Raw genomic sequence first — 25733 nt, forward strand, 5'->3', positions numbered from 1 at the left:
GGTATATGTGTGTGTATGTTTTCTTTCCTAACACATCGTGAATGACTTGGGCAGGTGGATACCTGCCCATTTATTCCTAAAAGCCATTCATACAATGATTAGGCTGTCATAAATAACCAGTAAATGACAGTATTACCACTTATGCATGCGTTCTGCTAACTGAATAATTCCTTCTCCTGAAAAATCTCATAGTTTGGTTATTTATTGCTAATGATATACACATGCATATGATGTACACATGCATATGACGTACACATACATTTGCGTGCACCCAGAGACTTCCTACTTGCTTTGCTTGTTTCCAAAGGCAGGATATTCCAGGCACAGGCATTTCACATGGACTCCAGAAACTTCTACTTTGACATGTACATTGTGCTATTTCATAACCTCCTTCTAGATTCCAGATTACAGCATTAACCTTTTGTTGGCCACAGGCTGGTGCTGTTGAACTCTTCATTCCTAACAGGCGTACTCTGATGTCCAGGCTTTTGGATATGTAGGACTTATTTCCTGTGTTTTTCATGAAAACCCGCAGTCTCTTGGTACTCTTAAAGTGGATTTTTTGCACCACAGACTTTCTCAGAATGGAAAAATTACTTTTACCCAGCTTTTTTGAGGAAAGGGATTATCATTATTACTGGCTTCTTTTTGGTTTGTGTTTTTTTAGTTTGTTGATTCGGTTTGTATTCTTATCTTCCTGTTCACTTAATGCTCTGGGCAGTTGCACATGCCTTGCTAGATGACACAGGCATTGCTATGCACTTTCACCTTCGGGTTACACAAGTTTATACAACCAAAGAGAAGAAACCCTCATTATTGAATGATTAGGTCTCATCTGAAAATAAGGGCATGGCAGGTGTGAGGAGTCACTGAATGGGTGCTGGCCTGAAATTAGGAGGTGCAGAACTTTTTTGAAGGGTGGTCTCATAAAAGTCTACTGGGAAGACAGACTAGCCCCAGAGGAATGTTGAGGGTGGTTTGGTGATTCATGCAGTGGAGTAGCATCAGTGGAAGATACCAGAATATCAGACAGACTCAGGTGACTGCTTGGAGAACTGCACTGTATCCATCCAGAAATGCAAACAAGAATGTACCTTCAAAAAAGGAATGGAAAAATTCAGTACTCCTTTCCTTTGAGCCTTGCAATGGTGCATCCATACTGGTATTGCCATCCTCACTAGTATTGCTTAATGGACACTGCCAGTATATACAATCAAACAGTAAATATACAATGAAACACAACCAGACAGTGCATTGGATAGCAAAAGATTAGCAAGTTTGGACAACAGGGTGGGGTGGTTGTGCTGCTCCCTCTGTGCTGGGAATTGGTAGAGTTGAAGGTGAAAGTTGTAGTTTGACCAGGAAAAGAGTTCTTATTTAGAGCTTGCAGGAAAAAAAAAAGTGGCCTTGTGCCAAGATCAGTGCAGCTGGAAATGCACTTCCTACAGTTAAAAATACAGGGAGATTCCTATATAATGGGACTTCAGAGAGGAGATCTGGCAAAACGGTGAACATCTATTCATTTTGATGCCTTAAAAGTTAGCTGCCCAGCAGCTCTTCGCTTCGCTGATGGTGTTTAGGGCGAGGTTGTCTCATCCTATAATGTAGTCCTGGTCTGACATCTGAGAATACCAAAGCTCTACAGGAAAAACAGGGACCAGAGTTTATTTCAGTTACACCACTTCCTACGTGGAAATCAGGAGATGTTCCCAAAGGGCGGTCACTGCGTGTAGGCGATAGCATGCCTCTCTCCACAGGAGCTCTCTGCAGCTGGTCTGGGAAGTTTACTGCCTCAGGAAGCCAACAAATTAAACAGATACTTAATCTGAAGAGGGCTGGGCTGGGGTGGCCAGAAGAGCTTGATGGAATATTAACACCATTTGCTACTTACTGAGAGCAGGGTAACTGTGCTTTGAGCCATGGATGATCACCATTCAGCTAGGAACCTTAGCTGAGTGGAGATAATCGTATGACCTGAAGTATTCCTTTTACAATCTTACTACTTTTTTACCTCCCTGGTGTCATGTTCTGATGATGTGATTATTGGTTGCTGGGTTAAATAGGTTCCCAGTAAAATCCCGATTCTTTTCATATGGTAATAGGATTATCATACAAGATGAAGGTATTTGCACCTAAGACAAAATACACAGTAGTTTACATGCAGAATAAGTGCAACCATCTAGAAACTGCATTTTCTAAAGATCAGCACAAAGCTCTTGAAACAGGCCCAACCCAAACGGAAAATACAAGGTGCTGTTGAATCAATAATGAAGCAACAAGTTTCAAGGCTGTGCCAGGAAAACAGGGAAATGTCTCTCCCTTCACATCCTTACCTATGGAGGAAGATTTTTTTCTGCCATCAGTTACTGATTCACTCAGTCCAGGGAAGGGCTGCTTTCCAGTTTGGTTTGAATGCCGGTCCTCTAATCAGCTGGAGAAAAGGAGTCGCTTATATAAGCCAAAGGAAAGGAAATGCTTCTGTGATACAGATCACATGAAGAGCTAGGACTGAGCACTGGTTGTCTCCCGAAGTCCAGTTTCTGCACCTTCTCACCCTGTTTCTTTAGGGCTGAGCTGACTGGGAGAAGTGGCAATTTAGGAGGCTTTCCTTTTCTTACTAGTCTTTCTTTTTCAAGGCAGTTGGTGAAGGCAAGTGGAAGACATGACCCCCTCCTCAGACAAAGAGCTCAACGGGCTAGACAACCCCAGCTTCATGGTGAGTTTGCTTATCTCTGACGGGTAATTCTTGCATTCACAGGTATGAGACCTGCAAAAGGAGGAGAAAGGAAAAGCCAGGGGCTTTTCTGACTGGCTGCAAAGATGCTGATGTATTGTAAACCTCTGTCTCAACTCCTTTATCAACAGGAATCGAAGGAATGATTTCCCCACTACAGCCTGCTGCTGTGGACTCAGCATAGTGCCTGCCCTATAGTGCTTTTTAAGCTTTTTTTTTCTTTCTTATTTCTGAAATGGTATCCTAGATGAATGGCAACACACTTGTATCTGTACTGAAAAGCAAGGGGGCTTGTGGCACCTTGTGGCTGTGTCCCTGGGGAGAGCACTTTGCATAATAATTAGTGAAATTGCAATAGAAATTTAGCCTAGTGAAGAATGTGTTTATTTTCTGTGTGTCTTCTGCCTATTTCTAATGGGATGAATTGTCAGAGGGATGGGTGAAAAAGGGATTTGGGAGTCACTGGGAGAAAGCATGCTGTAGAATTACAGCAGGGTAGTAAATGCTGTAAATGATGTGTCAGTTCAGGGGCATGCAGTGCCCTGGAAATGCTGCAGGCTATTACAGCCATAGGGCAAGGGCCTGAGGCACAGCAGCCCCCTCCCTTCCTATCCCACAGCAGAGGTCATCTCCATTAGAATTTGAAAGAGCTGCCTATGTTCTGACAGCAGGTGTGAAGGAGTGAGGTCCTGCAACCATCTTCCTACCTTGGTACAGAGCACCCATCTTGGAGGACCTTGGAGGAGGCATTTAACTTCCCGGTGTGCAAAGTGCCCCATTTCTTGGCTAGCTCTTGCTGAGCTTGCTGTAGCAGTGGAGGTGGGAGTGCTCTGGCAGCTCTGGGCAGAGCCTCTGGGAGGTGCTCAGGGAAAGTAAGAGGTCTTCTTTTGGTACTGGTAACAGGGTTTCTGTTTCTACCTGTTCTGATGTAATACAGATAAGGATCGTGACTCCCTCTGGTTTGAATCACCCCAGAGAAGGTAGAAGACAGAGGTCTTTAACCTGTGGTTCAAGCAGTTCAGTATCTGACTGCCTTACGGATGTGCTTATTTAAGATGCTGTTGAGGGCCCTTATGCTATGACTGGAGCCTGAGATACATGGAGGTGTCCTGGTCCCCTGGGTTGATGGGAGTATCTGGGCTGAAAACCACCAGCAGCAGTTCCTCTTCTCTGCTCCAGAATGCTCCTGTCTTGTCCTTCTCCAGCATCTCAGCATCACAGACTGGCTGAGGTTGGAAGGGATCTCTGGAGGTCAGCTCTTTCAACCCCTTTGCTCAAGCAGGGCTATCTAGAGCCAGTTGCCCAGGACTGTGTCTAGACAGTTAAATATCTGTAAGGATAAAGAATCCACAACCTCTCTGAGCAACCTATGCAGTACTTGGTCACCCTCACAGTGAAAAAGTATTTCCTCATGTTAAGATAGGACCTCCTGTGTTTCATTTTGAGCCCGTTGCCTCCAGTCCTGTCTGATCCTGTTATCTCCACTCCATCCGTCTCCCACTGAACCCTGCTCACTCTCTCCCTTTCAGCTCCTGGGGTGATTCAGGCCTTCATGTGGTGATCATGTGGGGCTACTACTGGCACAGGCTCTGCCTCTCTGGAGTATGCCTCCTGGTTAACATGGGAAAAGTTGCAATGCAAGGAAAGGAGCTTACTGCTGTCTGCCTAGCTTAGGATTCATCTACCCATGGTGTTATTCAGGAGTAGCTGTCCCCAGATGACTCCATGCATGGGCAGCCTGAAGTACCTTGTTGTACATTTGTTAATCCATGGTTCAGGCTCTCCTGTTCTGAAGTGAAAATGTCTCCACAGGGAGTTATTCAGGAATGCCTCTTGCTCTCGAAGTTCATGCCTGAGTTCAGTTTGAATTAACTCTGCCGTCACCTATCTATTTTGAAGTACCTATAATGCTCCCAGCCTACCTAGGCTGGATATATACAAAGGTAATATAAATAAATAAAAGGTATTACATAGCGTTATTTCAACAGCCTGGTCTAAAATGGGACTTTGGAGACTCAGCTATGAGAATGGAAACCTGGAATACTCAGGCAAATGATAAAGTCCTTAAGGATTAATCTGCCCCACCTGCAATATTTATGACAGAATGTAGCATTAATTTTACATCCCTATTCCCTGACCTTATCGTTAGCTGTTTGCCCCTACTGGTAGGCAGGCCATGAACATTACTGCAGCTACCTTGCTTTGCTGAGCATTTCAGTGTCTTCAGCTTCCAGCAGGACTTGGATGATAAAAAAACCCCAGAAGTCTGATGCTGACAAACTGGTTGAGCTTCTCTTGACAACAGGTTTCTGTCCCTGACTGAGCAGGGCATCCCAGCCCAGAAAAACCCTCTGCTGCCAGGGTGCCGAGGACTCACTGGCTGGAGAAGGGTTGGTGAAACAAATGGCTTGGGATCTGAATTAGCTTTTGCATTTGGCTCAAAACATGGTGGCTTCCCAGTCAGCCTCCTTCCATTACGTGCGTGTGTGCAGGGATGTGCATGTCTCTGTGTGTGCACATGGGGTGTCCATGTGCACAGGCAACGTGTGTGTGTGCATGTGTATGCACAGGGGTCAGGGTGGGTTGGGAGGAGTGGACAACTAGGGGCATTTACATAGCTTAAAAGCTGTGGCAACTGAAGCAAAGCAGTATTTTGCTTTCCTTGGCAAAAAACATGTCTTTGTATAAATAAACTGTACAGGGCGTACAGCTCTCTGGGGAGCCCTGGGGCTTCTGGGAGGAGGTTCAAGTCTTCCTGGGGAGCTATTTCAGACCCTGCCACTTCCCTGAGGCTCCAGGTCCCCATGCTGCTTCCTGGTCCCCAATGCTGCTCCTGCCCTGGGTCATCCTTCTGAGTGCCATTCCCCACAGCATGTGGTTGAGCTGGGGCAGCACCCCAGTAGCCCTGCTTTCAGCCAGCTCCTTTGAACTGGGCACCAGTACTCCTCATCCACTGGTGTCCCTGTGTTTTACCGGGTTCCTCTGTAGGGGTGAGGTTTCCTAGTAGACAAAGGGCAGTTGTGTTCATCGAGGCAGAACATTTGTAAGGGTGAGTGTAAGGAGGTTGGAAAGAGAAGACTTAAGAAGAAATGAAATGTAAAACATGCTTCTACTCTGTATTAGTTGTGACCAAGTTGCTTTACCATACTTTATCAAAAGGCACTGTTTGGGTGGGACAGCCAGGATGGGCAGAACCTATGGGACAGTGCAGCTTTCACTGATTAACCCATTCCACACTCTTCCTTGCTTCTGATTGCAGTTTCTCCATCCTTAGCTAGATGTTAATGATTCCAGCGCACTTTCTCCAGTTGTCCCTCCAAGGCTGAGACACCCTCTAATGTTTCTTCTGGTCTGAACAGACATGTGCATATAAAAATTTTCCATACGTGTTTGTAACTCTCTTTTAATTTCCCCCTTTGCTCTTCCTTTTGATCCTGGCATTGTTGAAAGCTACATATGAGACATTCCTGCAAGACATGGAGCATGGCCACAAGAGAGGTGGCTGCTGGGTGCCTGCAAGGACAGGCTGTGGCTAATGAAGGGTTTCTCCTATTGTCCAGGGTGAAGATGGGAAGCACTACTGCTCCTCACTGGATCGTGCTGCCCGGGGCCCAGAGGAAGGCAGGGACATGGGCCATGGTGGCATCAAGCTTGCCTACACTGTCATGGATGTGCCCCCCTGGTACCTCTGCATCCTGCTGGGCATTCAGGTGTGATGGGGGGGCAGGGGGAGGCTGGGACTGGATAAGAGTTTAATGGCTCTTCAGCTGGTTGTTTATGAGGGTGAAACCTGAATTTGGAAGTGCTTTACCATCACGGGGCATGGCTGGAGCTTTGAGGCTGGATCTTGTGAGCTCAAGTCCCTTCTCCTTACAGTGCTCCTGTAAGAACTGATAACTAAGGTTAATATTTAAAGCAAAAATAACTTTAAAACATAATTTCCAGTAATTAACTGAAGGTCATTGTAAAAATATGTCTGTGACTCTTCTGAAAAACGCAATGCCTGATTTTTCCATTTTTTGGCATTCGTTTTTCATGGTTATCCGTAACTGCACTGGGTGAGAAAAGCAAAGAATTGGTAGGACCAATTCGCCAACTTCTTATGTCATCCTTTGTGGTGCAAATGAGATGGGCTGAAACATTTGCATTCACTTTGCCTGATCTCTCTCTCCCTCTACCTTGGGATGTCCCCATCTTCCTGTAAGAGAGCCACAGACAGCTTTGTCTGCAGGTGCTCTGGATAAACTGGTTGTGCCTGACAGTAGTCTGTGGAGTCCAGAGCACTGCAAAAGCTCTTTGGGCACGGAAAGAGGGAGAAGTTTGTGGGGGTGTATTGCAGTTCTTGTAGGTGCTTTGGAACAGCACCTAACAGAGCATTCAAGTTGCCAGAAAAAGAAAATGGGCAGTACTAGTATATCCCAAACACAAATCTGTGCACTATTAGATTTCTCTCAACACCACAGTGTTAATATACAGCCAGTTGTGTGTCCTTTTTCACCCAGTCTTTCTCTATGGCTCCTAGCATTTCCTGACAGCCCTGGGAGGTCTCATAGCCATCCCGCTGATCCTCTCCAAAGAGCTTTGCCTCCAGCATGACCTCCTCACCCAGAGCCACCTGATCAGCACCATCTTCTTTGTCTCAGGGATTTGCACCCTGCTGCAGGTCCTCTTTGGAGTCAGGTAGGCCAAATGCAAGGAATGGGATACATGGCAGAATGGCTTGTAGATGCAGAGTTTTTGTAGAATGCCTGTGTAATTACTGCATGCACAGCACCAGCTTGGTTTAGGGTGAGGGTCATTTTGTACTCCTGGGCAATCAGGGCACATACCAAAGCATCCTGAAATCGCTGTACATTAATAGCTATTCACTTTTCTGACTTTTACATCTCCTGGTACTTCGTGCACCTTTTGTTGGGTTTATACAATTCTCTCGTGTAAAAAATAAAGTACTGACACATGCAGTAAACAGTATCTGCTTGCTTCTTACGCCAGGGATCCTCCAGCTGAGGCAGGACTCTTCTGATCTGGGCCTGGGATCAAGATCACAGATCCCACAGGAAACTGTAGGGAAAAGGCTAACTGGGAGAAAACTGGTTAAAACTCTTCTACCATCAAATCACTGGTCAACTGCCAGCTCCACATGTTTTTATTCCTCCTGTTTCTTCCCCCATCTCTGTCTGTCTTAAGAAGTCGCTGTGGGCAGACTTCTACCCAGAGGGTGCTCTGCTTCTCCTACATTGCTAAAGGACTAGTGGAGGAGGACGGACATCCTGGCCATGAAAAAGAGAGAATCTGGTTCTTCACAGTTGTGTTAAAGTCAGGCTGGGGTACATGACCATGGCTGTGGCTGCTGGTGCGATTCAGGCTGAAGTCCTCCCAGGCACCCCCAGATGCCTCAGTGAATACCTGAGAGCTGCGATGTCCTCTGCTTGCTGTTAGCTGAGGATGAAGGAGTAACAGGGATCCTTTCCTGTAGCTGAGTGGCTAAATGAGGAACAGCAGATCCACTTAAGTGGTAAGGAGCTGTTCCCATAGAATAAGCTTGAATGGCTTTTGCTGTGCTGAGGATGCAATTGCCGTGTTGCTAGCCCCAAGTGTAAGGCGTGAGGGCATTCCTGATGGGAAGGTGGGATTCAGCCTGCAGTTTGGCTGGAGGCAAACCAAGCCTGAGGAGGCAGTGAGAAGCAGATTTCTTTTTTTTTCTCCTTTTTCTGTTTTCTGAAACCCCGCAGTAGTTGTTGGCAACCATAAGTCACCAACAAGACAGCCAGAAAAATGGTGAATAATGAGCTGGAGGAGAGGCTTTTTACTGGAAAATACCCATGCCACTCTCTGAGGCTCTGGGGAGCCCGCAGCTGAGTGCTCTGCCCAGTTGTCAGTGCCCACATTTAAAAAAAGACTAATTCAGAGGATAGGAGGTAAGGAGATGGTCTCTTATTGTGGCATGGGAGGCTGTTTGTGTTACAGAGGCTGGCCTGGTTAGCGTGGTGAAGGGGTGGCTCAGAGGGGTACAGCTGCTGCCTGCTACTAGTGTGGGAGAGAAATGGGGGTCATTGGGCAGGGACAAACCATTCTGGCTAAAAGACATTGTTGGCACATGAATGAATGGATGGGAACTGGCCACGAAGATGAGGAGGTTCCCACCAAGACCAAGCATGGCTCAGAAGCAGCCCTCCAGAAGCAATAGCCAAGGAAAAAGCCTGACTTGCTGCAACCTGCAGCTCAGTCATGTTACACAGCATGAAAAAGCAGTGATGGGTCACAGACAGTAACTGGAGATACTATTCAAGAGGGTCCTGAGGGAAGACATATGTCACTTGCAATTATGGCGAGCCCCCCTTAGCAGATTCTTGGACATCATGTAGTGATTATCAGATCACATTTCCTTCCCTAAACCTGCATCTTTTCCTCTTGCAAACCTCATGGGAAAGAGCTTAGTGTGCCCTGTTTGCCTTGCTTTGGCACCCCAGTTTCCTCTGAGCACAACCATTGCCAGCACTGTCTGTGAAATAGCTTGAGGGCCAACGCAGCGGGAGCTATAAATCTATTGTTAATTCAACAGTGGCAGCACTGGGCCTTCTCTGTTTCCTTTTGTTTGACTTTTTGCCTTCCCAAGCAAAATCCTTTGAAGGCTGCAACATATTTGGCCAAATGCCATAAATAAGTAACTCCACAGATGACTGATATTCAAATACCACTTACTGGCAATGCTTTGACAGTGCTTCGATTGTGCATGGGATGAGTAATTGCAGTGGTATAAATATTTGCTTTAGGTGATGGAGACATGATGCTGTTACAGCTATGCCAGCTCCTATTTTCCAGTGCTTTTCAGAGAATGGTCGAAATGCTTCTGTTTCAGGGGAATCCATGCCGTGCACTCACCTGGCTTTCTGCCCTGCTGCTTTTCTGAGCAGGAGCCATGAGACCTCCCGGTGCAAGGAGGGGTTGCTCTGGGGACTGCTTCCTTCCTAAACAGAGGGAGCAGAAGCACCTCAAAAGTTTCCTTTGACTGGTTCAGAGCTGCTGTGCCAGCCTACACCCTCAGGCAGCTTTGGCTTTTCCAAGCGTGCTAGAGAAAAGCCAGAACAACTTGCACTGAGATGAGGACTTAATGCCTGTGGGAGTCTGAAGAACCAGTCAGACCTTTTAGGTCTCTTTCTCCATTTCTCCATGCATGGAAAGAGGCTGGCGTAGCTCACAGGAGCATTGGCTCTGCAGTAAAAGCCAGTGTTGAGAGCCTCTGGACGTGCAAGTTCTTTGCTAGCCTGAGGGATTTGCAGAGTGAGGGTTACTCTAAGCCAGGAGGCACACGTGGTGTGGGGAAAGCCAAGGTCTCACCCAACCAGCATGCTCAGACTCATCCATGCAGGTTTCCTTGGCAGTGTCAGTGGAAACGAGGCAGAGGAATTAGCTTTCAAACCCAGTGTACTAAAAGCCAGGTCACATTTTCTACCGCCCTCAGGTTGTGATGCTGGAAGTAGCCAGTGCATGTCCTTGTGTTCATGAGCAGGTTGTGAAGAAAACTGAGACAGCTGAAGGGGACGGAGGAAGAAGCTAGGAATTAGCAAGATTTGGGCTTAGATCAATGCTGAGCTCACCATCTTCAGAGCCTCACCATCTTCCTTTTCCCCTCCTCCAGCTTTTTACTTTTGTTGTTGTTCTACTCTGTGCAGCTCCACGGTCTCATCTTACCTTAACAGGGCTACTTTTTCGTTAATGCAGGGCAGCAGAGTTTGACTACAGCACTGATGTGCCCCTCCATCACTAACCCTGAGCTCTAACCCCCCAGGTCATTGCTCTTGATGGCAGCAATTCCCACCCATGGTCAGTGATAGAGAACTGCCAGAGTATTTCAAAATACACTGCCAGAGGCCATGGGCGGACTGCTTTTTTAGGTTATTCTGCTTTCTCTGTCCCCTAGGGAGCTGGGTTTCTTGCATTCTCACTCATCATCTTTTGCCTCTGCTCTCCTTCCAGGTTGCCTATTATTCAAGGAGGAACTTTTGCATTCCTGACCCCCACCCTGGCCATGCTGTCTCTCCCCAAGTGGAAGTGCCCTTCTTGGACACAGAATGCCAGCCTGGTGAATGCCTCTTCACCAGAGTTCATTGAAGTCTGGCAGACGCGGATGCGAGAAGTACATTACGTTTTCAGTGTCACCTACTCTGTATCAGGGCTGTTTGCTTTCAGAAAAGTGCCTGACCATGTCAGGGCCATCACTTCTGGAGATCCCTCTATCCCTGGTACACACTGGCCCTTCACCCAGTTGCAGCTTCCTAAGTGTCTATTGCCTCGCTAAAAAGCAGGTGCTTCACTGCTGCTAAACAGGGGGACCTACAGGCCTCAGATGATTGATTTATGATGCCTGCAAAGTCTCCAGTGGTCCAGACAGATCCATTCTCCATGAAGCATGGTTAGCCTTGAGGAAGAAAAGAAGGCAAGATGCTTCCAAGGAAGGGACCCTGTCTAAGCATGGAAAATAGTAAAAAGAAATGCAGAACTTACTGTAAATATTAAGGAGAAGTGTATCCTTAAGTAGTCAGAAAAGATAAGGAAGGGTCAGGGATCTCACTGCCTCATTCTGTGTCTGTTGCCTTATGAGCCTAAGTGACTAAATTTGCTTCTGTTGATCCATTCACTGGGTGCTTTGCAAAGCTCTTGGGAAGCATTCAGAGCTCCAAAGGACCTTTACCCCAGCCCCTGTGTTCCTCTTCAACTTGAAGGCAGGGGAGGGAAGTGCTCAGCACCACAGAGAACCCAGCCTGGCTTTATCACCAAATCTGTGAAGGCAGGGAGCAGCCTCACCCCTCTGTCCCCTGCATGGAGCTGATGTGTACAAGCAGCATTTCAGGAAGTAATTGCTGGCTACTTAGCAGTGACTGTCAAACATGGGAAAGTTCAGGGTGATGAATGTGTCCCCTGAGGGAAACTGATACTCAGAACAAAACAGAGGCCATAAAGATCCACCTGCCCTACCAGGGTGCTGAAGTGCCTGAAGCCCTTCCCAGATGGGAGATGAGTGGAGATTATGGCCCTGCTCCTGTTTTCAGGGCAAGAGCTTTTCCCTTGTGTTTTGGGGGAACTGGGAGAAACTGTGTAGGGAAGCTGATGCATGCTTGCTTGGCCCAGGAGGACAGAGAGAAGGGAGTCCCTGGCACAAAATGAGTCCTGGAGAGGACTAAATCCATCAGCCGAGAGGGAGTTGGTGTGCTGGTACTTTGGGGGTCCTTTCCCACACATGATGCTCAGCCAGGCTTTGCTGTAGTCAGTGGGAGGCCTCTGAGCCTGGCTCTCACACTGGATTTGTGTGATGCAGCTGGAGCCCCTTTCAGCCTCTGCTCTCTCCCTCCCTTTTATTCCAGTTGCAAGGAGCTATCATTGTAGCTTCCTGCTTCCAAATCTTCGTTGGATTTTCTGGCCTGATTGGATTCCTGATGAGGTTCATCGGCCCCCTGACAATCGCGCCCACCATCACCTTGGTTGCACTTCCTCTCTTTGAGTCGGCTGGCGACGAGGCTGGGCAGCACTGGGGCATAGCGTTCATGTAAGTCTGACTTCCCCATGCACAAGCTGAGCGCACACAAACCGCTTACCTCTAATGTGAAACCAAATGTCACAGTCTAGCAGGGTTCCTCTGGGTTCAAGGATTATTCACTGAGCACTAACACACAGTGGCCTTGTGCAAGGCAGCACCGTGGGAAAGCAGTGGAATCTAGCAGGAGGTTGGAGCCCTCAGCAACAAAGCAAACCCTAAAAATGAGTTAAAAAATCTGGTTTTTTTGTGACAACCCAAAGTTTCTTCATAGGTCATTAGAGAAACAAGCCTTTCCAGGGGGCAGCCTCTGGCACAGTTGTTTGCGCACACTGTTTAAAACCCCCATTTTTTAAGTTAAAAATGCATTCCTAAAATGACAAAGTTGAGCACCCAGAGTTAGGTATTCCTCGAGTTAAAATAGCTTTTTGCATTGGTTTCACATGTCCAGGAGGAATCATTTTCTTCACAGGGTGCTCCAGAAATGTCTGCCCATGTGGCTTTGTGGCAGTGAGTGCTCTCTCAGGGGTATTTGTGTGCGTGCCATTGGGCATCAGTGTACAAGTGTGCTTGGTGGCAGAATTCCCATGGTATTTCAGGAATTAATTTAAGAAGTAGAAATCCCACTGCACGGTTCCCCTGAAGATTCGGTACTTTCAGATCCCTAATGCAGATCTGGTACCTTCAGATCCCTAATGCAGACTTCAGCTTGAGATAACATGCAGCAGGAGTAGGTCATTACCCTCCCTATGGCCTCCCATCAGTTTGTGAGCACTTTCAGATCTGCCTTTGGGACTCAAGGGGCAGGCTTGACTGCAGCCCCACAAGGCAGCTTGCTGGTCTGGGGACCTGCTCCAGTCCACTTCCCTCTCCTTCTTTTCTCCCTGAACTTGCCCTCCCAGACCCCAAAACCACCTCCCTTCTCCACCCCCAGTTCCTCACTTAACTGCTGTCTTCCACCAGCACCCTGTACAATCCCAAACCCTGTCTCCAACACAACCCTGCCTCCAGGCCTATTTCCCTGCTCTCAGCCTAGGTCACCCTTTCTGTCTGGTTCATTTCTGTCCCATCTTCTACCTGTGCCAGTCCTAGTCCTGACTTTCCTGGCTCAGGTGCCTTAGCTCCAGCTTGATCATTACGCTCTGAACCATCTCTGTGCCCTGTTTTGCTGCCTTCTCCATGCTCCATGGGTGTCATTAGGGAAAGAGGAAGGGCGATAATGGAGAAAGTAGAAGACATGAGCCATGTGGTCTCAGCACTGCTGTTCAGCCCCACCCCATCCCAAAGCCCCCATGACGGGTGATCTCCACTGTTGCCTCAAGAAAGTGATGCAGAGTGTGCTCACTTGCTCCCTGTGATGGTGCATAAACAGTTCACCACTGGGCAGGGCCTGGATGTATTCAGAAGGCTCAGAATCTTTAGGGGCTGCAAATGCTAATGCCTGAGATGTCTCTGCTGACTGCTTGGGACCTGGGATGAGTGATCACTGTTACAGGCTGAGCATACCTGAACACGTTTTGGTTCAAATAGAGCCCAAAGAGCAAGTTCTACTAAACCTCAATTTTTTGCTCCAGCTCATAAAAAGACCCTGCTACAGCTAAAGGCAAAAAGACCTTCTCAATGCAGGCTATGTACTGTCTGTTTCCTGAGCATCACTCCTTCAAAAAGGTTTGGGATATATTTTTTTCCAGAAACAGCCTGAGGCTGATGTTTTCCATGGAAATTTTCATCCTGAATGGATAAAGTTAAGTAGAATTAAAAGCAGCTGAAAATAGTGTTTGTTAATGGAATGTGCCAGGCAACCTGAATAATAAGCAGTGACACCTACCCGAGATAGACGAGGGCTCTGCAGTGATTCATAAGGCTGTGAGCACCTTCGTCAATGCAAATGCACTGATGCATTCTGTCTGGCCTCTGTAGCTTTAGAAACCATGAATGGAAACCAGTTTCTCCTCAGACTTTCTGCCTCCAGTCATTCAGTTGTGATTGATAGATAACCTTTGGCTGTATGTTGTGGTGTGTCTCTGCAGAGAGGTGAGGTTAGTGTTTCCTTTGCACTGCTGGTATCCTGCCTGCACATAAATATTGGACCTATACCTCATCGCTTTTTCACACATGGAAAGGTACCGGTTTTCCCTGAAGTGTCAGTGCACTTCAGCTGATGCAGTTGACTTCTCACCAAATCCTACCTGGATTAACTCATTCAATGTATACAATTTAGACTTGTTATAAAAAAAATGAAGAGCCCTTCAGAGGCCTGGTTAACATAAGGTCTTTTACCAATTCAGCAATCAAAGTGAGGTGCCCAAGTCCCTGCCCCCTCACTGCATGTGGCAGCCTCCAGCTTCTTCTGGTTGCCCTTTCTGAGGGGCAGGCACTTGGGGGGCAGACAGGGCTTGCTATGAGAGACCCAGCTGTGCTGCTGCTCGCAGGAGATGTGTCCTACACAAGAGATGGGAGAGGAGCTGCGCCTCATGGGTGATTCCACCAGAATGAGCCCCAGGTGCTGCTATGGGCACACAGGAGAACCCCTGACTCGGGCAGACCAGAGGTCCACGCTCTCCTCTTCTTGGCTGGCTGGGAGGGTTCTGTGGGTGCCACGTGCAGCCCCACAGTCCTACCATTTTTTTTTCTTTGAAAACAGGAACTTGCACAGCAAAATCGGATCCTCTTTCTTTTACTCCATGCAGCTCAAGTCTTCTTTCCACTTGGACAGCAGTATAGGTAAACCTGAAATCAGGAAACCAATACATCCTGCATTTCCACTACATCTGGATTACACAGGTCAGGGAAAGTTTCCTACAAAGCCTGCCTGGACCTTGCATGTCTCTCAGGGCCTTCTTTTACTAAAGCAGCATCCTTAAATTTCCTGCAACTGTGTCATACTCATTGATGCACTAACCGGGGGTCAGTCTTGAAACAAAGTGTGTGGGGGGAAATACTTGCAAATGCAGAGGCGCTTGTTCCACCTCAGGCTTGCTGAAGTGGGGGGCCACTCTCTAGTGCTGAGAGCCTGGTTTTTCTTTGGTCCTCTGGAAGCCTGGTTCCTCGGGTAACAGGTCTTCAGTTATTGTGGGCACGGGTGGGCAGCTGGGCACCCACTTTGTTAATGATCTGGTTTACCCTCCTTCTAGGACTATTTCTTTCATAGTTCTGTTCTCTCAGTACCTGAAAGACGTCCCTGTGCCACTGCCATCTTACCAGGGAGGCATGAAGTGCCACCTCTCCCCTGTCTACCTCTTCCAGATCTTCCCGGTACGTAGGGGGTCCCAGGGATGTGGCAGCAGCCCTCACCTGCTCCAGGCTGCCTTGGCTCTTTCCACTCACATCCAGCCAAACTGGTGCTTCCCAGACCACCCTATCCAGTGAGGGGGCAGCGGGGAAGAAGGTGCCCATGGCCCTCACCATCAGGAGGGAGGGAAGAAGGGAGAATCACCAGGACCCACTGCAATCCCTCTGCTTTCATTCCATGTGCAGGGGAAAGGGTTGGGTGGGGAGACACCTTTTCCACTTCAACCATGCTAGAGACGCTACCATACCCTAACCAGACCCCGCTGCTGCATGTGATGGGCAGGTGCTGATGGGGCTGTCCTTGAGCTGGCTGCTCTGCTACGTGCTGACGGTGACCAACGTCCTCCCTGCAGACCCCACTGCCTATGGCCACCTGGCCCGGACGGACATCCGTGGGGATGTTTTATCCCAGGCTCCCTGGTTTCGGCTGCCTTACCCAGGTACCACTGTTCTGCCTTTCCTCATCCTGCCACGCTGCTCCCTGCTCTGGCTTTCACCCCCGCTTATGGCTAGCAGGGGGAGAGTAAATGCCAAAAAGCAGGCAAACACCCACAAGCATCCCTGCTGTTCTCCTGCAATAGATTTCAGGACAAATCAACCTGAACCGAGCTCTTTACTTGCAGGCCAGTGGGGAATGCCAACAGTCAGCCTGGCTGGAATATTTGGCGTCTTAGCTGGGGTGATTTCCTCCATGCTGGAGTCTGTGGGAGATTACTATGCCTGTGCTCGCCTGGCCGGGGCCCCGCCACCACCAAAGCACGCCATCAGCCGTGGCATCGGGGTAGAAGGCATCGGCTGCCTCCTGGCTGGTGCCTGGGGGACAGGGAACGGCACCACCTCATACAGCGAGAACGTGGGGGCCCTGGGCATCACCAAGGTGAGCCTCACCACAGCGGGGTGGCTCCTGGAGGTTTACCCCAGGGGTGTCTGTACAAAGGGGTGGTGCACATGGGTATGTGCTGGACTTGGGGTGTGATCTTAGCCCACCTTCTGCAAGGCATGCTGGAGGATGTGCCTTGGCACATTGGTGACCAGCTCAGCAGCACTGTGAAGAACCTAACAGAGGTGGCCGGTCCTGCTTTTTCTCTGCTTATTGTCTGTGCCTGGGATGACTGCACACTGCTGTTATTCATGGCACGTGGCTTAGCTGAGACTAAAGAGAGCTTGTGCTAACCTGAAAATGAGAAGAAAGGGGAAGGGAAATGGAAAGAGAAGGGAAGGGAAAGGGAAAGCTTTAATAGGACTTCAAATTCCGGTTTTTAGAACACAAGGATGCCAATCATGTGAAAGGTAGACTATTTCTTTGGAATTGTAAAATGTGATGGCAAAGCGTTATGTTTTTACCTTTCCATAAAGTTTTGTGAATCCCTTGAGTACCTTATTGCTTTTATAAGGGTAAGAAATTTCAAGAGATAAGCTTGACAATCAGATCATAGATTTTCACTAAGCTTTGCAGCCAGGGGATGGGTACATCCAGCAGCCAACTGGAGACCATTTTTAAACCATTGTCAAATAAACAATGTCTTGTCAGCAGAGCTGTGAGTCAGTAAATGAATGCAGACTTTGATTTATGGCTCCCACTCTGTAATATTACTGATTTCACTGGATTTTATAAACCTCACTCACAATAACCATTTTTCAGAGTGAAATGTTAGTGTTTGACCAAGATGGCTGCTTCCAGCAAAAAGGGCCGTCTGCTTGGAGTCCAGTTTAGCCTGTCACCACATGTATCTTGTCCCTGTGAAAACTGAGGATGCTGACAATATACCTGTGCCCATCCTTTCTTTCACAAGGGACTGTAGTGATACACAAGGGGTGTAAGGGGTTTAAACTTAAACAGGGGAAGTTCAGGTTAGATAATAAGAAGTTCTTCACTGTGAGGGTGGTGAGGCACTGGAACAGGCTGCCTAACAAAGTAGTGACTGCGCCACCCCTGGCAGTGTTCAAGGCCAGGTTGGGCAGAGCCTTGTGTGACATGGTCTAGGGTGAAGTGTCCAAGCTCATGGCAGGGGGGGTTGGAATTAGATGAGCTTTAAGGGCCTTTCCAGCCAAACCCATTCTGATTCTGTGACTCTATAACATACAGTTTGCTGCATACATTGTGCGTATGGGATGTAGCACAGTGCAGAAGTGCCCAGACTCATAATTACCAAATTATAGGACATGTTCTCCCATGTACTTCAAGTCCTCCAGGCGGACTTGCCATCCTTGCTGATTTAGGAGAGATGTTTCCCTTAGATCCCACTCCTGTTCACTGTGCTCACACAGTGTTGTGTGCAGTGGGTAAACAGAGCAGAAAATAGTCTTGTTTCAGTCAGCCTTAAATCCGTGTAAAGACTCTGGCTGGAATCGGTGGGGGTGCCGAGACCACAATGCAGATTTAATTTTATTAAAAAAAACATGGGAAACACATTTTTCCCTAAGAAATGGAAACACAAGGGCCTTGTTTCCCTGTTTAACAGAGGTGTCCAGCACCACCTGAAGAATCTTTGGAGGTTTCAGATATCCACAGGATCTGTCAGATAAGGCAAGGCGAAGCTGCTGGAAGCTGCAAAGATGCAGCAACTTAAATGGTATCAAAGACCTACATTTAAGCTGCTTGATCAAGCCCAGCATGCCAGTAAAAAGAGGATTTCCTAGAAAAAGAGGATTTTCAGGAGAGGTAAAGACCTCACAATCACCATGTAGATAGCAGGGAACTGGGCAGTTTCTTCAGTCTTAAGAAAGAGAAATGATTTTCATGTTTTCCTGACATAATTGAAACAAACTCTAAACTAGAGGCTTTAGCGCACATGCTCACACTTGTGGTATCAGTGGATTAGGTAATTTGCCTTCAAGGCCAATTCCATATACTGGGTAATTTGACATTTTGGCAAATTAAGAATCTGAAGCTTCATTCTAATCTTGGAACAAATAGATCTGTTGGCTTATATTAAGTCACAGTTTTGATGGTAATGGTGTACCAAGGTTTTAAGCCAAGGAATATAAAAAGCCCACCTGAAGGCAGTGAATGATTTTATTTTGAAGCTCCCTACCAAATCTTTTTCATTTATCTTTCACAATCAAGTAAGACTTAAAACATTTAAAAGGACATGTTTAAGAATACTTAAAAAGAAACAGAATTAGTTACTAAGAATGTTTTTTGTTTAAAGCATTCACAAAAAGCCCTGCCTGTAAATGTGACGTTCTTCAGGTATTTAAAGGGAGGGATTAAAATATTTAATTGAATTATAAAATGTTTGCAGAGTAATTGAATTATAAAATGTTTGCAGAGGATTACAGAGTTCCCTGCCTAAGACACAAATGTTGTAAATCTTAGCATGATTCTTTAAGCTGTCCAAGTTTTGGTGTGGCAAGGCATATCTCAACTTGAAAGCCTCATAAATACTGCTGCTCTTCTTTTCAGTTTCCATAGTATGTAGAGGTCTCTTTCATCCCTTTGTTTGGCAGATACTCTTTTTTTTCCCCCCCTATTTGCATGCTCTAACAGATCTGAATGGAAGGCATGGCTTGGTGCTTCATGCCGTCTTTGTTGGAGTGCCCAACCCAGAAAAGGCCACCCTGGCTCTTTCTAGGGGGAAAAAGTGAGAGTAAAAATGGTTTTACTGAAGCAATGGGTGAGAAGAGATAGGGACAGACCAAGATACTTCCCTGTTTCTGATTAGCCATTTGTTGACCATGAATGGATGTATCAGATCCCAGAGTTTGGCACTGGAGCAGCCAGCCAGCTCTGCTCTCCCAAATCTTGGTCTACAGGGATCGGTGTGGGACACCTCATTGAAAGCCATTTTTAGGTAGCAACCCAGACACTGGTGGAAGGATTGTCCAGTGGATTGACTGAGTGGTTGCAGCGCTGTGGGTATGCCAAGACATTTCTAGGCTTGAGTGAGAGCAAAGCAGTGTGTGGGGATTAGTGCGCTCTTAATGTAATAATACTCTTTTTGTTTAAGAGCAAACCGTTAAAGTCATGACAACAGTAGGAATGAGGATAACACCATGTAAATAGGTGTGGATCCATGACTGCTCTCAGAGTGCCTTTCATGATGCAAATTTAATACTGCACCAATACAGGTGCTTCCCATGCAGTGTGAAAATCCCAGCTCACCGGTGGCTGCATCTGAACCTGTGACTGAATGTGCCATTGAGTGCTTCATCCAGAGGTGAAACCCCTGCCCGGCAGGCTGGAGCTGGAGCCTGCCATCCCTCACCTCTCTGTGCCAGTCAGCGTGTGACTGCCTTTGCCTCCTCTTCCTCTCGCCCCAGGTAGGGAGTCGAATGGTGATCATTGCCGGTGCCTGCACCATGCTCCTCAGCGGCATCTCTGGGAAAGTCGGGGCAATGCTTGCCAGCATACCCACACCCGTGATCGGAGGCATGTTCCTTGTGATGTTTGGAGTTATCACAGCAGTGGGGATTTCCAATTTGCAGGTAATGGCTGTGCAAGTGCCACTGCTTCCCTAGGGAAGGGGACTTCTGTTTCAAGTCAGGTTATTACCAGGCTGAATCAGATGCAAACATCTGCATTGGCAGTTCCTTGGGAGAAGATGAGGGGATGTTCCAGAGGGGCTAAATCACAGAGGGTTCCCCAGTCAGATCAGGGTTTGCCGGCACCGATGGGAGCAGGATCACCAACACCCCAGCAGCAAAAGGGCTGCTGCCCATGTCCGCTCCTGCAGGCACTGTTTACATCCAAGCATGTCTCATAAACATGACAGTAATCCACAGGCTTGGGTAATTCCAGACGTAATGTACACAATTTCTCTATGCAGTACACTGATATGAACTCCTCGCGAAACATCTTTATCTTTGGATTTTCTGTATTTGCTGGCCTCACGGTTCCCAACTGGGCAAACAAAAATAGTACGCTGCTGGAAACAGGTAAGAAGCAACATCAGAACCATTTCCTGTAGCATAAAACTGAAGCAAAGGCTGATCCATAGAAAGCTTATAAAACGCACTTTTTCCTGATAAACCCCTGCCACATGCATTGACTGTTGCCTGTTTCTTTCTGGGAGTGCTGCTCTTGTCCTTTGCTCTGATGCACAGCTCTGGTGCAGAAATCTCTGGTCTCGATCAGTGACTGCACCTCACCAGATTCCTTTTGTGCTAAGAATGGCAGAGTGCTTCCCTGGGACATGTTCCCAGGATGGAGCAAGAGAATACGCCAGGGCTGAATTTTGATCAGCATCTCAATGAATGAGGCTTCCTCATGGGCTCATATACAATAGCACTTTGTATTTCCAAAATGCCCAAATTCCATCAAGTTCACTTTATTGAAATTTCCAGTGCTCCAACACTTACCCCTTCACTGTGTCTTGTGTGACTAATGTGTTCATCATAAAGGCTGTAGTGTCCTCTGTTAAGGTGTATCTGGCATGCTCAGTGGGCTGTTGAAAGAGCTGGGCTCACAAATCCCTCACTGTGTAGGTGGTCTAACAGTGCCACTGGGCTTTGCTCGTCTATTAGCCCTCACAGAGAAACATTACACCTGGTTAATTCATGGTGAAATCACATGCTAAATATGCCTGTGTTTTAATGGGAACTGAAGCTTGTGCTTTTGTAGGAAACTGCTTGGTGTTATGTTGTGGAGGTGCAGAGTGAATTTGGAGCAGAAGGCAGCTTCTTCTGGGCCAGTGGTGTGGTCTGCACTGTTAGGCTCTTAATATGTTCATGAGTTACCTCCTGCCCACTGGCAGCTGGGTCAGTGGATAATTACACAGAAGAAAACTGTAGGTTTGGAACTGGCAGTGAGATCAATCTCTCTTGCATTGCCAAATCTTAAGCTCTGCTTTGGGATCTGCAGGTCTAAACAAGCATGCAGCTTGCAGCCTCTTAGCACTGGGTATGTTGCTGGTCAAACATGCGTCTCTGCACCAAAGCTTTGGTTTTTTACTAGGAATCATCCAGCTGGACCAGGTGATCCAGGTGCTTCTCACCACTGGCATGTTCGTAGGTGGACTCCTGGGGTTTATCCTTGACAACACCATTCCAGGTAGGATTTGCTGAAATGACCTAAGCTACTAGTTTGTGCCTGCCCTAAGGTTTGTTTCCTAGCATATTTTGTCTTCATGACTACTGCTCTATGGGCAGGAGTTGTGCTATCAGCCATGAAACACCATGTGACTAACTCCTCCCAGAGAGGGGTGAGAAACAGCAGACATCACTGAAATGGTATCTGGATGGAAAACAGCAGATTATAAAACAACTAACTCATTTTTTCAGGAACAACCTAGTCTGAGAGAAAGATTTATTTGGGAAAAATGTCTTTTAGTGAAAATGCCAGCCTAGGGCCATTTTGCTAGTTGAAAGGAGAGAGAAAGGCAACCAGAAGTGGAAAGCCCAAACGTGTGCCTCCTTATGTTTGCTGCTAAAACTGAGGCTTGAACTGCTGCTACAGCAGTGGAAAGCAGGAGGAAAGGCTGGTGACCAAAGATAGGATGTAGCACCTGCAGCTGGTCCAAACAGCCAGGAAAGAGCCTTTGATTTTCATTGAGCCTGAGGAGGGATGGCTTAAGAACAGGAGAGGAAGCCATCTTTTCTGCTACAGAAAAAGAGCAAGAAGGACACTCCGTTAACCAACTGCTTCTACTGTCTCAGGCTCCTTGGAAAGTGAATCTCCTTCTGTCTCATTACTTTTCTTGTAGCCCTTGATCTTCAGCTCCTCCAGGCAGGACTTACAGGTGTGCTCACTCCCATTACCCAAGAGGGACTCAGCTGTTTCAACAGCTACAGGCACTTGCAGTTCCTTGGCTCGGGTAAACACCTGTGACAGGCTACTAATTGCCAGCTAAACCTTATTCCTCTATTCTACAGTATCTGGGCGGTTAACATTCAGCTTTGCTTTCCTAGCACTGTATGAATCCCCCTTTGAACAGTTCTGTTAGTGAGTTTTGGAGCTAGAAGGGTTTAAGTGCAAGGGATCTGTGTGTTGTGCTGGGTCTGCCAGGCTTTCGGAAGTGGGTGTGAGGCACTCAGGGTAGTGCTGTGCTCAAACACCTGCTGTTTTAAACACAACATTCTTGATTTTGCTGTTGCAGGAACACAGGAGGAGCGAGGGCTCCTGGCATGGAAGCATAGCCACAAGGGAGAGGCAGACATCTCTCAGCTCATTTCCAAGGTGTATGATCTTCCATTTGGCATAGGCACCAAATACTGCGCTGTCTCTTGGTTTCGGTATCTCCCTGCTTGCCCCAAAAGGCTACCTGGTGGCAAGAGAATGGACGAACTGAAGGCTGCCGAACAGGAAAGCAGTGTTAGAGCAAGTTCAGAAAGAGACTCTGAGCTAGGTGCTGATACAAGGATATAAGCACCTTCCTGTCTCGGAAGCTGAGGCCTGAAAAGGATGTCTGCAGCCCACATCATTTGAACTTGAGCTGTCAGCTGTCAGAGGCTGGTGCAGGAGAATGATAATGCCTTTCTCTTCCCAGCTGTGCACCCTGCACCTCCAGGGAGTAATTTTTCTCCTCTCTGCTCCTGCCTGCCCACCTCTAGGAAGAACATATCCCTTCTTCAGGGAACACCAAAGCCCAAGAAATGCTTGGAAAAGATGTTCAGTTTCCTTCCTTGCACTGAACCTTGGGGACCCCAAGGAGCAGCTGTTTAGCTGAAGCAGAGCTCTTGCTGTCCTCTGTCCTGGCTGCCCAAGGAACCACAGAAGATATCCCTGGTGTGGGCCCTGTACCACTCTCAGGCATCCCTAGGGCTGAGGCTAAATCCCCACCACCTTAAAGATCTGTAATGGCAATGCCCACCTCTCGGCTTGTGCTTTACACTCATCCTGGCCAAGGGGAAGGAGTGGGCACCTTTAGGTCATGATTATTCTCATTTCATATTCCCATAAAGTCAGTCAAAGGAATGCGGTTGTAAGAGAGGCGTCTAAGGTTAATGGGCTTGATTGTCTTCTGAACATGCCTCTCCTATCTTTGACTGCAGAGGGAATCTAGAGACCTTCTGTCCTTGATCTAACAAAAACCCAGCTTCACTGCAGTGAATCCCTGAGCAGTCTCAGGGAAGCCAGCTTCCCCAGAGCACCAAACCCTGCAAAGATGAAGGAGACAATTCTTCTGCTCACAGTGAGATGCATCCCTGTTACTGCTATGTCCTGTGTCCCCTCCACTGTACTTGTTTGGTCTGGTGATTGTGCAGTGACAACGACTTCTCTGGAAAACAGTTTGCAGATTCTTGTTCCTGTCCACTGTCAGCAGAAACAGCCTTAACCTATATGGCCATGTCCAATGCAGTTGCATGCAGTGCTGGTTGCTGGTGGTGTGTAATAACATTACTGTAGTATGAGCTTGTTTCCAGTGCTGAGATTTATACTTAGTTGGGTTTTTTTGGAAAATGAATGAAATGTACAGTGTAATGGTATTTCTTAGGGTGATCACCATAGTGAGTGGCTGATGGCATTCACAGAATCAGTGTATAAGGGACCTTTGGAGGTTATCTGGGTCAGCCCCTGCCCAGAGCTGGTCCTGTTAGACCAGGTTGCAGAGGACTGTGTCCAGTTGAGCTATGGGTGGAGAGCCACAGCCTCTTCGGGCAGCCTGTTCCAGTGTCTGACCACCCCTATGGTGAAAAGTGTTTTCCCTCATGTCTACCTGGAATTTCTAATGCTTCACTTTGTCTGTTGTCTCTTGTCCTATCACTGTTCTTCTCTGAGGAAAGTCTGACCCCATCTTCTCTGTACCCCCCACTCAACAGCTGAAGGCCATGATATGATGTCCCCTTTGCCCTCTTGGCTCAAGACTGAACAAAACCTGGGTAGCTTAATTGAAAAGCTTTAATTCCTCATGCTTATTACAGTCCTGTTCTTTAGTCCCATCCTGCAGCTGTAGCAGTATGTGGCTTATTTTACCAGTAAGGGATATATTGGGTTTTTTTTTTTTGCTTTGGGAGTGAATGAAGTCTGAACAGATCAATTGTATGAGACTGGGATCCAAAAGGAGGAAAGATTATGGTACAAATAGTTTGCTGATACGGGCAGGTTGCAGTGCCTCTGTTGAAGATTGTGGTTGTTATGCCTTTGGGAGAAAAAATAATTTGCACATTTAAATATAATCTGATCCCTCCCCATCATCACAGATTTTACAGAGATGACTAGTCCCAGGCATCTCAACTCTGGCATCTGCATCCTCCACAACCTTGACTACATCTCTAGGCTTATTTAGAGCCAGCCTGTTCTCCCAGAGATCTAGCAAACAAACCCATGGTATTACTCATCATCACTCACAAATTTACTTGTGCTGCAGCACGTGTCAAAGCAAGTTGTTACTCTACCTCAGCCTGTTCCTGTGTCCTGTACTGAACCTGCCAGGCTGCTGCTGGCCAGACCTGGCACACACTGGAGGAGTGGTTTTGATGGGAACAGGATACACAGCTAATGACCAAGGTAAACAAGCCACACCAGCAGGGCCAAAACCTGCTGTACTGTATGGCCTTCAGGTGCTCCATCTGCCATGTGAGACCTTTTCCTTCAGTGCTGCAGCTGGGATCCCCACATGGAAAAAGTGAGGTGGCAAGCACACATGGGGAACCCTTAGTAATTACTGGCTCTGTGTCAGCTCTGTGGAGGCTGCAGCTATATCTTTTTACTTCTCCTCCTCAAGACATGTTAGGATTCTGGCAAGTGCCAGAGGTTTATATTTGCTTTAGCTCTGTTCAAAAAACCCCAAACTATTGCCCCAGGTTTTCCTACAAATGTAAGTCTTGATTTGGCTTCTAGTTCCCCATGCCGAAGATGGAGAACATTGCTCATCTGTTACGTTGTCACCCTTCACTCCCAGCCTACTGCCATGTCTGTGTGTCCCCATCTATATTTGGCTTGCGAGCTCCCTAGAGTAGAGCTGGGTGCGACTTCACAGCTCCTGGCATGAGAAACCCCAGTTCCCAGAGGAGGGGATTACCCTAGCACATCCTACAGCCCAAGAGGCACAGACAGCTCTGTGTGGGTGGGTGGGTATGCTGGTCTGGGACAGCCATATCTGCTGTTGTTAAGGCTTAGAAGGCAGTTTTTCAGAAGCTGTTTATGTCCCTATTTCAAGCTCAGGCTTCTGAATGTCCTTTAACATCCTCCCTTTGGTGTGTTTGTTGTAAATATATAAAATATCCTTTTATTTGCCTCAGGAGGACATTTCCAAATGTTAAAATGAAGTAGGCAGTGGTTAGGCTGCAGGGCCA

The 25733-nt window shown here is 47.4% G+C and overlaps 1 protein-coding gene across 1 annotated transcript; it reads left to right on the forward strand.

Moving 5' to 3' along the window:
* The first annotated feature begins 308 nt into the window (after positions 1–308).
* LOC133214564 (solute carrier family 23 member 1-like) lies at positions 309–23846 on the forward strand. The gene is made up of 12 exons (XM_061357529.1): positions 309–2716; positions 6295–6444; positions 7257–7414; positions 10712–10871; positions 12097–12278; positions 15401–15521; positions 15841–15997; positions 16181–16434; positions 19821–19985; positions 20327–20435; positions 21454–21549; positions 22595–23846. The coding sequence occupies exons 1-12, from the start codon at positions 2663–2665 to the stop codon at positions 22861–22863; spliced, it is 1875 nt and encodes a 624-aa protein (XP_061213513.1). The 5' UTR covers positions 309–2662; the 3' UTR covers positions 22864–23846.
* The last annotated feature ends 1887 nt before the right edge of the window (positions 23847–25733 follow it).

The sequence above is a fragment of the Neopsephotus bourkii genome, unplaced genomic scaffold (genome assembly GCF_033783945.1).
Source record: "Neopsephotus bourkii isolate Nb327-2 ecotype Australia unplaced genomic scaffold, CSIRO-AGI_Nbou_v1 NB_107, whole genome shotgun sequence".
NCBI classification, from domain to species: domain Eukaryota; kingdom Metazoa; phylum Chordata; class Aves; order Psittaciformes; family Psittacidae; genus Neopsephotus; species Neopsephotus bourkii.